This window comes from Alligator sinensis, unplaced genomic scaffold (assembly GCF_000455745.1).
Source record: "Alligator sinensis unplaced genomic scaffold, ASM45574v1 scaffold227_1, whole genome shotgun sequence".
Classification (NCBI taxonomy): domain Eukaryota; kingdom Metazoa; phylum Chordata; order Crocodylia; family Alligatoridae; genus Alligator; species Alligator sinensis.
The window spans coordinates 30,718-48,787 of NW_005841966.1; the positions used below are offsets into that span (position 1 = coordinate 30,718).

General features: G+C 43.2%; 1 protein-coding gene across 1 annotated transcript in view; it reads right to left on the reverse strand.

Annotated features, from left to right (window-relative positions):
* The window catches only part of CEP120 (centrosomal protein 120), a gene marked incomplete at its 3' end in the record, with an annotated part of 48,142 nt that overhangs the window by 27,774 nt on the left and 2,298 nt on the right, over positions 1-18,070 (reverse strand). Inside the window, exons 2-5 of the mRNA XM_006020729.1 lie at positions 9,045-9,201; positions 8,073-8,187; positions 7,182-7,323; positions 3,398-3,546 (exon numbers count right to left, since the gene is read on the reverse strand). Of these exons, the coding sequence (XP_006020791.1) occupies positions 3,398-3,546; positions 7,182-7,323; positions 8,073-8,187; positions 9,045-9,201 (563 nt within the window). The remainder of the gene's footprint in view (positions 1-3,397; positions 3,547-7,181; positions 7,324-8,072; positions 8,188-9,044; positions 9,202-18,070) is intronic.

Here is an 18,070-nt window from a genome sequence, read left to right on the forward strand (position 1 = left end):
ATGGTGTGGCCCAACCAGGAGCAGGGGAAGGGTAAAAGGGGCCCCAGCTCAGCTGGGTGGTGGCAGGATTGGAGCCTGGGGGAGGGGGGTGCTCCTGCTGCTGGTTGCACCCTGGCGGAGGTCATGGGGGCACGTGCCCCCTTCCCCCCCCACCCCATCTCTATGTGTGGTGGAGGCAGCTGCTGCTGCGCCTCAAGTCTCACTGCAGCTGGCCATGTGCAGGCGCAGCTCAGAACAGCAGCAGGAGGCACGTGGCGTCCACCTGCTCCAAAGCCAGTTGCAGCGGGGCTCGGGGTGTGAAGCCCAGCCTGCAACGGCAGCTGCCTCTGCCATGCACAGATCAGGCGGGTACGTACCCCCTCCCAAACGCAGGGCAGCATGGACGGCTGCAGCAGCAGTGAGCAAGGGAGTGGGGCTGGAGCAGGGGCAAGCCCTGCAGACAGAACAGGGCGGGACAGAGTCGTGAGCGGCATATCTGTGGGGCATGGGGAGGGGGAGGCATTCACCCTGGGCAGACACAGGGGACATGTGCCCCCAGATCTGCATGCAGGGCAGGGCAGGATGGGCTGCAGCTGCGGCCATGCTGAGTTCAGGGCAGACAGTGGTGGCGCTGGGAATGGGGGTTGGGGGACTACAGCAAATTTTCCACTGGCTGCAGCCCCGCTCCCAGCACTGCTGTCGCCCGGCCCAAGCTCAATGCAGGCCAGGACCCCGGCTGGGAAGAGCCCGGCCTCAGCCCGCAGTTGCAGACCACCCCGCCCCACGTGCAGATCTGGGGGCACATGCACCCCGTACCTTCCCAGGGTGCGTGCCACCCCTTCCCCAGACAAGCCACTCGTGGCTCTATCCCGCCCCACCCTGGGTCCACGTCAGAATGGCAGGCAGCTTCAAGTGGAGTCCCACAGGGGTCTGTCCTGCACTGGACGGTGCTGTTCAGTATGTTTATTAATTATTTGGATGCTGGCATAGGAAGTTTCTTGAGCAAGTTTGCAGACGACATGAAACTGGGAATGATCGCAAACACACTGGAGGATGTGAGAGCAATTCAGAAAGATCTTGACAGACAGGAAAGCTGGGCTACAGCTAACAGACTGAAGTTCAATGAGGATAAATGCAAAGTGTTACACCTCGGGAGGAATAATCAAAAATAAAAATTTAAAATGGTTGACAACTGACTGGATGGCAGTACTATGGAAAAGACCTTGGGAGTCCTGAAAGGTCACAGACTCAATGCAGCATGATGCAGGTGCTCAAAAGGTGAATGGGGTTTTGGGATGCATCAACAGAACCATTAGGTGCAAGACATGGGAGGTGATAATTCATCTCTATTAAGCACTGGCTAAGCGTCATCTGGAATACTATGTGCAGCTCTGGGCTCCATATTTTAAAAAGGAAATGGAGCAGTTAGAGAGGGTCCAGAGGTGGGACGATGATCAAGGGCTTGGAAAGCAAGTCTTAAAAGAAGAGGTTGAAGGAGCTAGGCATATTCAGCTTGTGGAAAAAGGTACTTAAGAGGGGACATAATAGTAGCTAGTAGTCTTTAAATATCTGAAGGACTGCCATAAAGAATAGGAAAAGAACCTTTTCTCTCTTGCTACAGAGAGGAGGACGCAGACGAATGGCTGGAAGTTGCAGAAAAGTAAGTTTAGATCGGATATCCAGAAAGAAACTTCTTCACTGTTAGAATGGTGAGGCAGTAGAATAGACTGCCTAGGGAAGCTGTGGACACTCCATCACTGGATGTGTTCAAGAAGAGGTTGGACAGCCACTGGTCAGGAATGATCTGGGGTGTAGCTATGCTGATATTCTACTGCTTTGGGGCTTTATGGATTGGTCCCACCCCCTCTTTTCTGCTACATGTGTCAGGGTGTTTTTAAGCTTTCCCAGAGGCATTGGATATTGGCTACAGCCAAGGTTGGGAACTCTGACTATGGTGTGCCAATGTTCCTTCTGGGAGCAAAGTCAGAGGTTCCTGGCTAGAGGGTCTTTCCCCTCCCCTCAGTGTCAGATTGATCACCATATTTGGGATTGGGAAGGCATTTTATCCCATGGTCAGATTGGTAAGGACTGTACGGGGTTTTGCTTTCCTCTGTAGCAGGGGCCATGATCCTCTACCCAGGACCTCTTGAGCATATATTGTCAACATTTTACAGATGCAGGACACTGACTGCTGTGGTTCTCCTGCTTAATGTTGTGGGTTAGGGTGTTAGGTTTGTGTTGTGTCAGGGTTGATGACAGTCTTATGTATTATTTAGATTATGTTTTGTATAGGATGGTTTGGATTGGGGTGATTCTGCCTCAGGCAGCAGTTGGACTAAATGACCTCTGGAGATCCCCTCCAGCCGTACTTTTCTATGACTTTAAGGAGCGCTTCACTCCACAGTCCTGATGACTTTCAATAGGGCCACTTGTGAAGTAACAATAGTTTGTTTTACATTAGGATTAGAGGCCTCAACTGAGATCCGAGATCAAGACTTCTCTCAGTGCATTAGGCTCTGTATAGTTAAACAGTGAGAAACAGGCACTTCCCGACTGTGTAAGATCTCAACAAACAAGCTCAGAAGGCAAAGATGTATAGTGACTTGCCTATGATCAAACAGGCCAGCAACAAAGATGGAAAGAGATTCCACGTCCCCCAATTCCCACAGAAATGTTCAAGCCATGAAATTATTCCACCAATAAGAGCGAAGTAATCAATGTGACAAAATCTGGACCTGACTGGCTCCAATCATTGTCCTTTTAACAGAGCCATATTTTTGTCTCCCCTTAAAAACCTGTCATAGTAAAAAGGCTGTATTTCAATAAGGTTTGCAGAAAGTTCGAATGACTTGAATTACACATCATTTAAGTGTTACCTTGATCTGGAATTATGACTCATGTACCATTACTTTATGTTCCTCTACTTCAAAAACAGTTTATTAATAACTCTCTACATTGTTAAGTCTCAGACACATCACTGGCTATATTTGAAGAAACAGGCAATTGAAGTGATTAATTATTTCAGGTATTTTTGAGTCCTGTTGCTTTCTAGCAAAGATACAGGAGCGTTTACCTGTTGATTTCAGTCCCCTGGAAAAACCAAACTGAGCAAGCACAGTGTGCAAAGTAACATACTGCTCTTTATTACTTAAATCTTAGAAAGCACACAAGAGTATTTCTGTAAGATCTTTTATCTGGCTCAGACGAATTCTATTCTTTCACAAAGAAAATCTAACACTATAAACTTATTTATGCTCAAATGTAAATAGTGTATCATTAAAAAGAACATGTACACTAAGACTATTTATAGATTAAATTTACTATGTAATGAAAGTCCTGTACCAGGAGCAAGACAAGAAATGGATAGAATACTGTCCTCAAAATGACTTTGGGCTTAAAGGTGTATTGTTATTATTACCTGTTCCAGTTGTGTAGCAAATGCAATAGTTACAGACAAAACAAAGTAGTCTCTGCAATATTCTGCTGGTCCAATTTGATGATAGCCCTCTTCTTCATTTAGGACTGGTACAATAGTTTTAGGGTCTAGCTCAGAAAGAAGAGCAGGTACTTAAAAAGAAAAAAAGAGAATAATTAATACAGCTATTTTCTAGATCACCATGGCAAGGTGCTTCTACACAGTTTATAAAAGTAGAGAAGTTCAAGACTCCGAATGCTAATGTGTCACAGAATCCTAATATTAAAAAAATGGAATTTGCTTCTGAATACAGATACATATTATTTCCCTCTAATTAGAATCCACTTCAATGAATGCTCATATTAATTTTGAGAGGTTTTCTTTTCTGATATGAGTACAAAAAAAAGCGTAAGACAGTGCCAGCACAAATATTTAATTGATGGAAGACATGAAAGTTAATTCAGTAGCCTTTTGGAATTTTTCTTCCTTCACCTCTTCTTTCCAACTGAAGCAGCTTAAAAAGTCCTATTTTGCAAATCTTAGGAAGAAAGTCATAGAAACCTTAACATACATAAACATAATAATTTTGAAGTTAGATTTCTCATATATTTTCAGACAACAGTGCAAATACAAAACAAGGAAATCATAAGGCAAAGTGGACATCAGTTGCTACCGGTGTACAACTCAAAATTTTCCACGTAAAGCAATGTGGCACCTGGCACCCTTAAAACTTTCAGTATCTGGGGGAGAAAGTGTGAACAACTGGTACAGTTTTCACTAATAAGAGTCTGAAGTTTTAAACAGATTAATGTTTCACTCTTTGCTCTCTAGCTTAAATCCTAGGACTGTCTATAACCTGCTGTACATCCCTGGAAGATGCATATAGTGGCTGCAAGTATATTAAATCCAAACATACCTGAAACTAAGATAACACTGAATCTGGTCTCTATAATTTAAAATGAGGGGGAAATTATTGGAGTCAGGAATGAATGAATTAAGAGAAAAACTTACCATTTTTTAAACTCCATTGAGGATGTACTTTACTAATCTTGACAAAAGTATTTATGCATGCTTTAAGATAGTAGAGTGAAGCATAAGGATGAGAGAAAATTAGAGTTCAAGAGAAATAAAAACAGAGCTTGTAACATCTGACATAGTAGGCTGTAACCTATGAAAGCTCATTCCACTCTGAATAAATTAGTCAATAAGGTGCCACAATGTTTTGCCTTCTGCCAAACTACAGACTATCACAGTTAGCTAGCCCTGTCTTCCCATGCTTATATTACATGTGATTTACTATACTGTATAAAAATAAATGGCATGCAGTGCTCTTGTTAATAAATAAAATCAACATCTAATTTTTCCCCATGACAGGGAAGAAAGCAAGCAAGCAAACTCTATTAAGAATGGCACTAGAATAAATGTTGTAAATGAAATGCATAAGCTTTTCAGAAGAGAAAGCGGGTGAGAGATGAATGCTGAAATACCAAATAATGTTTGTATTCAGGCATACTAGCTCATGGGAGTTGAACCGATGACACCTGAAGTTGCTTCCAACTCTATGATTCTATGATTATTCTTAAAAAAGAAAAATCACTAGACCAAATTCAGTAGATTGTAGAGAGCTTCTCCAACTATAAATAAATCCTACCACTGTCAGAGCTACTTCTGGTGTGGAAATGGTAAGAACACTAGACAGTTGAAGATCACACAAAAAAGGGTCTCAGAACAATAAGTTAAAGCAGTAGAGCCAAACCTTTTCATCCCATGGGACAGATGAGCAGTGCCATTTCTGCCTGCAGAGAGGCCCAATTTAGCTATGCTCTGCTTGGAAATTTGGTGGTGAGGGAGAGGTGGCAGTGTTAATTGAAACCATGCCCCTGCTGCCAAATTTCTAGACTCATGGGGAGTCCTACAGGCTAGATGACATGGTCTGTGGGAAGGAGTTGGAGCACCCCTGGACTAAAGTAGTCAATCTTTTTAGACTTAAGATACTATGGAAAAATAGTGATTCTTCTGTTGCAAATAACTTAGAAAGATGACAACAGGTTAGAATGTTTCTAACACAATGGATTCCTAGATAAAAATCTCTGGGTTTACCTCATGAAAAATATTTGCACACCTAACAATGCTAACATTGCATGAATCACGCTTGAAAGGCACCCCAGTGTGCCACAGCACCCTGGTTAAGAATCACGGGGAAAAAGCTGGGGTAAGGGGCAATCCCTGAGGTAAGGACTTACCTTATCAAAAATGTCATAGGATCTTTAAAATCAGAATAGGAAGAAATTAGGTTTAAGGCCTCATCCACACACAAGGAGCTGCACCAAACACAATTAATTTATTTATCTTAAGAGGGATGGGATATCTCAGCAGGGTTAGCGCTCAAGCCAGCAAGTCTGTTATTTTAAACCTGATGTTTTATTGTACTAAACCTGAACTAAACACTACTAGACTAACCCCTCCAAAATTTACAAGTGTATTTTCACCTAGGTAGATACAAACATGAAATACAATCTTTAAAATTCAGAAAAAAAGAATCAGCTACAAATATTCTGAGGAACGACAGGTGCAACCCTAAGGACACGATGATAGGAAAATATAGCTTAAGTGTTCTAGGGGCCTCCTCTATCCCTCCATTAAGAATACAACTGGAGGTCATTCTTAGATGGGGAGAAGAGCACAGAAGTAAGAGGGATTTCTTAGTTTCTTCCTACTGTTAATCTGGCTTTGAGAAGGGAAAAATAACTGACAAAGAAAAACTGCCTCTTAGAGGTCTCCAACTTACCCTGGATACATCAAGATATAAAGCAACTACTGTTCTGAGATTGCAGTCTACCTTCCCAGTTCAATAATGGAGGTGTAGCTTGAACAAGATTTCAAAGAGGCTGTGGGGAAACTATTGGTCTGGGGAGCCAGAAAAGCTTTTATCCTTTAGGGCAAGATTGATTATCTGTCTGATGGATTTTTTTACCCTCTCATTTTCCTTGATCATGGAGGCTTGGTTTAAATACAATAACTTAGAACAGGATTAAAAAAATTAAAGACAGAGTTTATTATTTGTCAAAGCTGTATGAGATATCCTGAAGGTAAAAGAGTAAAAAGAAACAGAACTAGAGGCTAATGTATTGGAAATTAAGAAAAATTATTTCTGCAGCTTAATTTGACATACATTGTCATTTTATTTCAGAGGAGTGGGGGAAGAGAATTCACTGGTGGGCCAAATGTTAATGGTTAACTTTGAGGGAAGCAACCCTGAGTACTGGTTATTTAGAAAGATGTCAGTTAGTACTGAATTGGATGGTATGTGATGGCAGAATTGGATCTGTTTTCATTTCTTGTATCCTGATCAACTCTTATCCACATCTTACAGTTTACAATTCAGATTTGTTACTTCATGATCTTGAGTTTCAGCTATTTAAATTACTCCTTGTCAAGAAGAAAAGAAACCCATTTCTTTAACTTCAGAAACCCCTGCATTACCAAAACCTAATAAAACTGGAGAGCCATTTTAAAAACAATTCCACAACTTCACAACTCTCTTGTGGTTTGCATCCAACTCAACTTTGAGCCTCACAGCTTGCAAAACAAGCTATCGTCTGCAAGTAATTTGAACTCATAGTGCATGCGGGTACTGTAATATTTTGTTATAACATTTTCACACAAAATATTCACAAAGTAAAAATGCATTTATCAGACAAATTTACCATGTGCAGCAAACTATGTTCTTCACACATTAAACATTTTTTCTAAATAAACTTAGAGAGGTTTTTATTATGCTTTATACCTTTCCCTTCTCTAGGAGGTGCCTCCTTTGCTCTAAAAACATCCACAGGTGCTTTCGTATCAGTTTCCAATGTCAAGCTTATCTGTATCTCAGATTTAAATTTAGTATATTTGTTACTGAGCAAGGGGTACCATTTTGGTGCCTGCAAAATAAAAAGATACACAAAATATGATCCAAAAAGTAGTAACAAATAAAATGGAAAAGAAAAAAAGAGTTTAGTATGATTATGGGGTAAAATAATCTGAGGCAAGTCATTTATTGATAAAATTATTATAAATTTTAGATGCGTGTTTATTTTCAAAATGTCAGACACAAACACCGATGTGGACCAAACCTTTCTGCTTTACAGTCAAATAGAACTAGAAAGTAAGAAGGCTGCCTCCCAAACTCTTCCAGTAGTTTTAATGGTTAATTATGTTCATTTAAGAAAAACAAAACAAAAACTAAGCTAAACTAAACTTGTGGATATTTTCTAGTTTGAATTAGAGATACAATATGAAAAACAAATTTATCCAAATTAAATTTTGCAATTATTGAAAATATTTTTTTTAAATTTGGTAGTACAGAAAGAACAAAACAAAACAAACCCACAACCAAACAAATCCGACCTCACACACATTTAGCTTTGTGCTCTCAAAGCAATCTCTAATGGTCAATTAAAAAATATTTTATCATGTGATAAAAATGATGTATTCAAAATGCTTCAAATTCACATATGTGCAATTAAAACATCTTTTTAAAAAGTTCTGAACTAGATCATCTAATGAAGGAATCTACTTTCTTCAGAAAAGGATTTGAGAACTTCCCTGTTTCCTTCAAAAGCTTCCAATATATTTTTATAAACAAGAAATCTAATGTGCATACTGTCAAAATGTCAGTTACTAAACACACCTGTTTCTTTTCTTGGGCAGCTCTTAAATCTAATACAATGTAGCCTACGCTATCCTTTCTTGAAGATACAGGATCCAAGGCAAAACACTGGAGCTTGATAGGTGTTCGCTGCAGCCTGAAACACCACCCCAATAAAAAACAACATGAAGTAGTAATAATGTCTACAGTTATGTGCAGCTGACAAATAATTCACAATACATACAAAATGTATTAACTTTTCATGGGTTTGGAACTAGTTATGACTAGGGACCTACTCAAATTGTAATTGCACGGATTTCATGGAAATTGCAAAATTGGGCAATCCCTATGGAATCTGCGGGAAAAACAAACGAACAAACAAAAACTTACTAAACATAAAATGCTGGCTACCCAGTGGGAACCAGCGGTCACCCCTGGCTGCGCAACCCAACAGGAAAGGGGCTACCAGCATGAAGGTGAGCAGGAAAATGGCTCCGCCCCTACCTTTCATTGCTGAGTGGCTAAGAGGAATGCCTGTCTTATGGCCCTGCCCCTCTCCAATCAGCAGCAAGGGGTGGGGCCACATGACAGACAGCCTTCTCAGCCAATCAGTGACAGGGACAAGGTCACCAGGGGCCACTCAGCCAGACGCATGGGGGCCCCACCACAATAAGGCCTGTGAAAATGGGTTCTCATAGGATTTTTTACCACAGATGCAGCACAGCGTCATTCTTTCACAGAATAATTCTTCTACATTAAGCCTCCCTGCCTCCCCCGCCACAATCAGTTCAGCAAAACAAAGAACTTTATGCTCTTTCACCCTTATTCTTACCTATAGTAGCAGTATCCTCAGATAAATTAGTTTCAGCATGTAATTAAGTATATCATTAAAGAGAGTAGCTTCAATTCTAACATTTTTAGTGGACAGTAGTTCAAACACATACCTTTCACTAACTGTAAAAGACACAATAATGACAAACTAAACTTATTCTAGATTTAGTTTCATAACGCAACCTGTGCTGATGAAGTGCTTTCCTATCGAGTTCCCAAGCCAATTCAGTGGCAAACTCTGGCTGGTTTGTGTGATCCACAGGATCAGTAGACAGCTGTTCACCATCAAATTTTGCTTCTACGACAAGAGTATGCTTGGCACGTTTAGGAAAATGCCGTCCTGGAAAAACAAAAGCACAGAAATGATAGCTCCACTTGGGGAAGAGAGAGAGAGAGAGAGAGAGAGAGAGTGTATTTACATCACAAGACAAATGTATAAAATTTTTCCTTTGTCATTTAGCCCACAGTTGTTTTAATATCTTAATATACTTTTTATTATTATTAATTATGAAAACCCCTTCCTTCCCACCATGCATTCACAAAAAATAGATGTTAGATGTTACAAAACAGACAGTAAAATGTATTTACATTGCAAATAAGCTTGCACATATATACAAACATTTCTTTATTTATTTGTGCAATTGCCATATGCACATGAACAGTAACTTCATTAATTACTCCAATTCCTTTCAATAGAACTTTCCCTATGCAAGTAACTTTATTTTCCCCCCAGAAGTGTGACATTGGGCTTTTAGATAGGAACACCTTTGGTATTCCCACCCCTCTATTTCTCAAAAATCACTTAACTGCTTAAGTGGATAATGTACAAATGCTCCCTAACTCAGGGGTGCTTGGCACCTGGCACAATGTCATCTGGCCTGTGGGGCTCCTCATGGGTCTATGGGGAACCCTGCAGGCTGTGGCCCTCTATGCTAGATCAGGCACACGGGGCCTGATCCCAGCATACAGGGCTCGGTGACAGTGGCACAGGGCCCTCTGAGCCTGATCCCAGCACATGGGGCTGGTACAAGGGCCTGGCATAGGGGCCCAAGGCCCAATCCTGACACAGAGCACCCTGAAGCCTGATCCTTGCATGTAGGGCCTGGTTAGGGTAGTGCAGAGCCCAGGGCCTGATCCCAGCACTCTGAACTATCCAAATCTGATATACAAGTATCTAGTTCAGGATAATTTCTTGAAAAAATTTACTAAAGTTATGGATGGTGTAACAGGGGACCTTGCCCTGTAACTGACAGCAAGAAATTGAAGACTGTGCTTTTAAGGCAAGCTCCTCAGAGGCCAGAAGAGGTAGGCTGTAGCTATATATAGCCTGCAACAGAAGCAGAAGGGGTAGTCTGACCTGGGCAGCGCTAAAGGAAGGATCTTACTGCTGGGAGAAAGAGAGAAGTGGTACAGAGAACTGCAGACTGACCTTGGCTGTGCTAGCTAAAGGAGCTCTCCCTGTGCTGAGTGGGGAAGCAATATGGGAGACAGGGAATTATGAGTAGGCCCAGGAAAGAACAAGTTGGGAGAAGCAAGCAAAACTGAGTAGAAGCCTGGGGAAGAGCTTAGAGAAAGGCACCCCAGCTGCACTTGATTGTGCTTATGTTGGGCTATGTTTGCCGTTTAGGTTACAAAGGATGGCAGTGGCTGAAGATGAGGAAAGGAGGCCACTGAAGATGTCCCACAAGAGGGATTAGGATAACCGAGTTGGGCTGCCAGAGGACCCAGTGATCCAAAACCCAACTGTCTGAGCCTGAGAGACTGTGCAGGACCATCATTCAGAGATGTAACAACAACCAAAGGCATAGTAGGTGAGGGTAGGGTGGTACCTGGAGTGAGCCACTCCTCTTACTAGCCTTTGATTCCATTATAGACAGGACTGAAAAACTGTGCAAACTGCCAAAAATGAATGTGAAAAGTTATTGGTCCAGATAACATTGGTATCCCCTTCCCCCCTTCCAAAAATTGATCCAGCACTTCTGTTTAGCCTTGCTGTTTTTTCTTTCAAAACTCTCCCTGCCACTTAACCCCAAGACAAGACAAATGGAGCAACTCAGAATATAACATTTATAATATCTGACAACCTAAAGCTGAGGTCAGCAACATGTGGTCTGCATGTCAGATACAGCTGGACAAGCTTTGCTTAAGCAACCTGCCCAGCTTTGGGATCCAGCAGATTGTGAGGAGCATCCGGAAGCACAGTGTGCTTCTGGATGTGTGGAAGAGCTCCAGCAACAGCATGGTCCATTCTGTGCCAAATCTCAGACAGCAGCTGCAGCAGCAGGGCCTGGGACAAAGGCACCAGCATGTCCCTGACCAGCCCAGTGTTCATTTAGAAGCTTTTTTTCATCAAATGCCAGGCTGGTTGGGGACAGGCTGGTGCCTCTGTCCCAGTTCATGTTGCCATTCAGTGAATGTTGCAGAATGACGTGTGGTCACTGTGACTCTTGAACACATCCTGAAACACACTAAGCTTTGGGATACTCCATGCAGCCTTCTAGGTCCAAGTTTGCTGCATGCTAGGGAATAGATCCTAGGGCAGGAACAGAGGTTCCACCATGTCTTCAACCTGAACACACAAGCAGACCAGTCAGGTAATGATCCATGTGGGGCTGTGCATGCTCATCTGTAGCAGGTGGGGACCTTTTGTTGGCAGGAAGGGTGTTGGGGGTGTTGCCTGCCCCCACTCGTTTTGGGTGTACAGGGCCTGGGACAGTCTCTCCTTAAGAAGTGTGAGTCCAGTAGCCCTCATACCCATGATTTGTGAAGAAGCCACCTGCTGTTGAAGATCAATCCCATAATAAATTATATATTCCAGCCCAGGGGTGGATCAAGAGGCAGGGGGAGGGTGCACTGGTGCACTTGCACCCGCTTTGATTTCTGCTTTACCCAAAGCTTAAAACCAACCGCCTGGAGGTGATAGCTCCAAAAGAGACCAACTCAGGAAGGAAATCACCACATGCTACAACAATTTGAGAGAGAAAAATCCAGACATCCTCCCTAATATTGTACAATGGATACAAAGAGACTACAAAAATTTTTCTACAACATCCATTCAACATAAAAAGAAGAAACGGAACAAATTACTTCAGGAACAACCTTCCCAGACACAAAACAACCATCAGAGAAACAACGCCAAACACCTGACAACATTCCAACCTCAGACTTGATGAAACTAAAAGCAGCAACCAACCCTCAAATATCATTAATCTCTCCATGCACACACTTAACAAAACTGAAAATATGTCCTTTCTAAAAGCCTAAAGTTCTGTCCAGAGAAATACCCTAATAAAATACTTCAATGTGGAAAACCAGAAGAATTCTGATGCCTCTGCCTCAAGGAATATTTCCACAACCAAAATGAATCCACTTCCAACAACAACTCATCCTCTGACAATACAGAGGAAAAGATCACCCCCCCCCCCCCCCCCCCAAAAAAAAAAAAAATCAGATTGGACACCTCACATAAGCTTGACCTCTATATTGAATGCTTCAGGGAAAGAATGAACAATGAAATAATCAACACCACAGGGCACCATAACAACCTCTCCCTATCAGAGAAAAAGGTCATAGAATCTCTAAGATCTAACCACTGAATAGTAATAAAACCAGCAGATAAAGGAGGAGCCATGGTCATCCTTAGCCACGAAGACTACTACATAAAAAGAAGCCAGCAGACAACTCTATGACACCACCTACTATGAAGAACTACAGGAAGATTCTACTCCCCTTTTCACCCAGAAACTCAAAAATACCATCAAATCATTTCCATCAGAACTACAAGAAAAACAACAGACCTTGATCCCCCACTACTTAACCCAGGGACTTTTTACACGCTCCCTAAAATCCACAAACAAGGGAACCCTGACAGACTTATCATATCCGTTGGAACCCTAACAGAGGAAATATCAGGTTTCATCAAATAAATCCTAAAACTGTTTGTCACCCAGAGCGAGTTTTGTCCAAAACACTACAGACTTTCTATGAAAACTTAAAAACATAGACCACCTTCCCAGCAACACCCTCCTAGCCACCATGGATGTTACCAGCTTATATACCAACATCCCACACCAGGATGGCATCCAAGACTGCCTTACATACCTACAAGAGCAGGATGACAACTCAGAGTACAGACCCAAAGACATCACTGACCTTATACACTTCTTCCTCAAAAACAATAATTTCACTTTTAATAACCAATACTTCCTCCAGATCATGGGCACGGCTATGGGCACCAAAATGGCCCCACAGTATACCAACCTTTTTATGAGCTACCTGGAAGAATTCAAGGACTGCACCACATCAAACCCTTGCTATACTTAAGATAGATAGGTGACATCTTCATCATTTGGACTGAAAACCTGCAATCTCTGATTGAGTTCCATCAGAAATGAAACAATGATCACCTCTCCTTCCAACTATCTCTTAAATAGTCCAGCACCAATGTCTCCTTTTTAGACATGATGATGATCAGTATCCAGAATGGTAAAATACAGACCACGCTATGCAAGAAACCTGCAGACCAACATACATATCTGCACAGAACCAGCAATCACCCTAAACACACCAAGAAAGCTGTGATAGACAGCCAAGCCCTCAGATATCATCAAATTTGCACTGAGAACACCCGGGACTGCTACCTCACAAACCTTAAAAAGGCTTTCAGTCAACAAGAACACTCCCTCCAGAGAGATGGATCACACTTTTGAAAGAGCCACCCAGACACCATGTGAAAAATTGCTGCAGTACAGAAGGAAAACCCCCACAAATCACACACCGCTGGTTATGACGTATCACCTTTCCCTCAAACCTACACAGAAAATCTTCAAACAATTGCAACCCATACTAGAAGGAGACCCAATTCTTAAAGAGATCTTCCAAGAACCACACATCCTAGCCTTCAAACAAGCACCAAACCTCACTAACCTCATCACCAGAAGCAAACTTCCTACAGCCCAAAACGCACCGAATGGATGCAGGCCATGCCATGAAAAGAAATGCAAAACATGCCAACATATCTTCACCACTCCCACAATTACTACACCCCACAACAGAACCATCAGCATCCCTGGATCTTACAGCTGCACCTCCAGAAATGTAATATCTCCCCGAATGCACCAAACACCCTGATGGAAAATACGTAAGTGAGACCAAACAACAACTGTGCACCAGAATGAACGCACACCAGAAATCTATTAAAGACAAGAATACCCAGTTACTGGTGGGGGCACATTTCTCACAAGAAAACCATTCTCTTTCCAATCTCTCAGTTCTAATCCTCAAAGGGAACTTACAAAACACTTTTCACAGACGAGCCTATGAACTTCAACCTATCAGATACAAAAAATCATAGACTAAATATAGACAGTGGATTTATGACATACATATCTGACTCCCCAGGTACCTCTCCACCATTTACCTGCTACATTCATCCCCCCCCCCCCATCCCCACCCCCAGCCTCTCTCTCACCCACTGACTCTTCAATTTACCTTTTCCCTAACTGGCTTTCTTGCACGCATACCAGCCTCTGGCTTATTTAGTATTCATTCCATCCAGGAAGAGCACACACAAATGCAAATTGCCTGACAAAAGGTTTTTAGCAACCCAAAAGCTTGCTAAGAAAAATTTGTGCAACTATGTGAGTTGGCCTAATAAAATATATCAGATTTACCCAAAGAACCTTGTCTGCCTATGTCCTTAGACCAACACAGCTACAACCTACATCCCTGGAGGCGACCGCTGAATTTCAAGTCTGGCAGTGCTGAGGGAGTCACATGACTTCATGGCTCATTATCATCTACCTGCTACCTTCTAAACTCTTTTCATTCCATAGACATTAACAAACCTCCCTCTTCTTTATAATGATCTGGATGTCCAACCTAACAATCTAGCCATTTTTTTGCTCCTGGCAATGAAGATCCTATTCCATAGCTCTGTGGATTATTTCTAATTCATTTAAAAAAAGGACTATTTGTTTTCACTTCTTAAACTGCGCGACATAAACCTAGACCCTCAGCCTATGAATAAAGCTTCAAGTTTCTTTTTAACCAGAGAAAAACAGGTGTGTTGTTTCACAAGGGATGAGGCACCTTGTCATCTCCACTCCCCTTTTCAACATCCTAGATTCACCCATGCTCTGGCCCTTTTGGGGAGACCTGAACACTCCTTCTACCCTTTTGTTTGCTGCACTGGGTGATTAACTACATTCCTCCTTCCTGGTATTCTGATCCCAGAAACAGTCCAGTCTGAATCACAGGGATCAGCATGCAAGAGAAGAGGGAGCAGTTCCAAGGGAGCCATGATGCACAATCACACCCAATACTAACAAGGCCACCCTCAAAAAGAACAATGGTCATAGAGCAGGACTCTGTTTCCCTGTTCCCTATTGGATCCAAGAGATCTTTCTCTCAGGGAAAGGGTAGGGAAGATAGAAATCTGAAGCCAAATTGCAGGCAACTCCCCCCACAGACAGGCAGAGGGGTGAGAACCTGGAAATTGCTTCAAACCCTGAGGACAGATTCTGAGGGTGCTGAGGCCTGGCGTCCCAGTAGTATGGGCTTTGTTGCACAGTAATTCTGAGCAGCTCCTAGAGCTCTTAACCCTTGCACTGACTGCACACACACATCTGAAAGTGGTTTTAAGCACTCATTCCGCAGCTTAAAGTTATGCCATCCCAGGGCAGGATTCTCTTTGATCTGTACACCCCCCGCCTCCCGCTCCTATTCCATTTGGGTGTGGTCATTCCCCACAGATGTGCCACCCAAATTGAAGTTCTCCAGTATTCCAGGATCTCTCATACCCCCACCTGTAAAGCAGGGCTAGAAGCCTGTCCTGGCTCACTAGGCTTCCAGTGGTTCCTTGTCCTGCCCTGCTCACTAGGCCTCTAGTGGCAGTGCAGGTGGGGGACAGTCAGAGACGTTTTCTAGAGCAGTGGTTGTCACCTTTTTTCATTTGCAGACCCCTAAAAAATTTTGAGTGGACATGTGGACCAAGGTTCCCTCTAAGCTGTGATTAAAAATCTTGCCACGCACTAACTTTTTTATGCCACGCACCCACCTGGAGAGGAGCTGGGCTGCAGCTTCCCGGAGAGGAGCTGGGTGTGGAGCGTGGCGGAGGCACTGGGGCTGGTGCGGGACACTTACCGGAGGTAAGCTCTTCACTCCTCAGGCGGGGCAGGCATCAGCTCCTCCCTGAGGTGAGCCGGGGCGGGGCAGAGTGCCTCCTCGTTCCCCGAGGCGAGCCAGGGTAGAGGCTGGCATGGGCTCCGCCAGCTCCGGGGAACTGCTCTGCAGGCTCCTCCAGCTCCGGGGAACTGCTCCACTCCCCAGCCCGTCAGTTAGGTTTCCAGAAGTAAATATTTTTGGTTAAAGATTCCTCCAAAGTTTGGTTCAGAACACAAGTTGGGAAGTTTCCATTTAAATAAAATGCAAGTTTTAAGCTTATTTTTTCTTGTACTGCTCCAGCTGAAGCTCTCACTGTCACCTGCTCAAAAATTCTACCAACTTCCCAAAGGCCACAACCACGAGGGTATTTGCAAGTTGGCATTTGCTTGCTGATGGACAGAAGGATACTGCAGCAGACAGCCACAATGGCACTGCTGCATGTTTGATAAAGTCCAAATAAATAGCAGGCCTGTGCAGCAGCACGAGCCCATGGGAAGTTCTAGGTTATAGGGAACTGTCTCTAACAAAGGCAGAGAAAAGAGTCATGGTCTCGCAATCTCCCATCTGGGGAAAACTGGTAGAAGCCATCTGAAACTTGCCTTTCCTACCACCCTCAGTATTTCTGGCAACAACTTCTCTCCCCTATTTCCATTTCTATGTTCTGGCTGTGAAGTTTAACTGACACCAGGGTTGTGAATTAAGCACCAGGTGACCAGAGGCCCAGATACTGTATCATCTTTTGTTGTTATACTGTGTTATACTGTGGGGCGGACTGAAGTGGCGCACGCCGAAAGGGGGAGGCGGGGCCAATTCAGGAACAGACCAAAGCAGCGTGCTCATGGATCACTACACCTTAGAGGGAACATCAGTGTGGACCCCTTCAGGTATTTCAAATGATAGTGCATACCCCCTTGAATTGTAAGTGTGGGTATTCACATACTTTTGACTTATCATAGTCATCTTTCATAGACCCACTAAACAGTCTGGGACCCCCAGAGGTTCACGGACCACAAACTGAAAACCACTGTTCTAAGCTAGAGGTTCCCCAACCTTTTCTTATAGTGTACCCCCTTCCAGATTTACCAGCTGCCCACATACCCCTACCAGCATGTTTTATATTTTAACACCTTAATTGCCAATTATAATAATAATTTTAAATCCACCATTATACAATTACACTAAAATTAAATCTACCATTACACAATTTATCCTGCATACCACCCCAGAACTGTCTTGTGTACTGCCAGGGGTGCATGTACCACAGTTTGGGAACCCCTGTTCTAGGCTAAGGGTGCAACTGCCCCAGACTCCAAGCTAGAGCTAACACCCATCAACATCTGTGCACCTTACAGTGGAAGGTGCAGCAAGGCCCTCTCTCCATGTATTCTCTGCGGCCTGGAGCTGCTCTGGGTCATAAAGCCCACTGGGCAGCATCCCTATACACTTGGGTGTAGTTCAGAGGAACCAGCTTTGGCTTCCCTTGTCCTCCTCCAGAGGGAAGGAAAGCCCCCAGAGATGCCCTGCATGAGACAGCCCCCTTTAGCTGTATTCATTCGCCATGAAGCTGAAGTTGGGTCCGTATGCCTGGTTCCTAATTCCCAGTTCCTGGGTCCCTTTTCACAGCTCATCTTTATACCATGAGAGGCTGCTAGTGATGAATGAGATGTGCTAACGAGTTGGAATGTGGTCAGTGATGTGTGTTTCTCTTGTGTTGAGGACACAGTCCTGACTGCAGAGCAGAGATCAGGCTGTGAAGGTGGGAATAAGGACCCAGGAATAAGGACCCACTTTCAGCCTCAGACAGACAAGGTTCTTTGGGTAAATGTGGTATCTTTTATTAGACCAACTAAAAAAATTGGGAAAATTGTTCTTTGCAACCTTTCAGGTACAAACACCCTTCTTTAGGCATAGGGAGAGTCTGCTGGTGTTATGTGTTCTCCTGGATGGAATAGAAGCCAATATGTAAAATGCAAGTCTGTGAAAATGCAAATATGTGGCAGTGAGGATCAGAGGGGGGTGGGAGACAATAGGAAAGAGACAGGTGG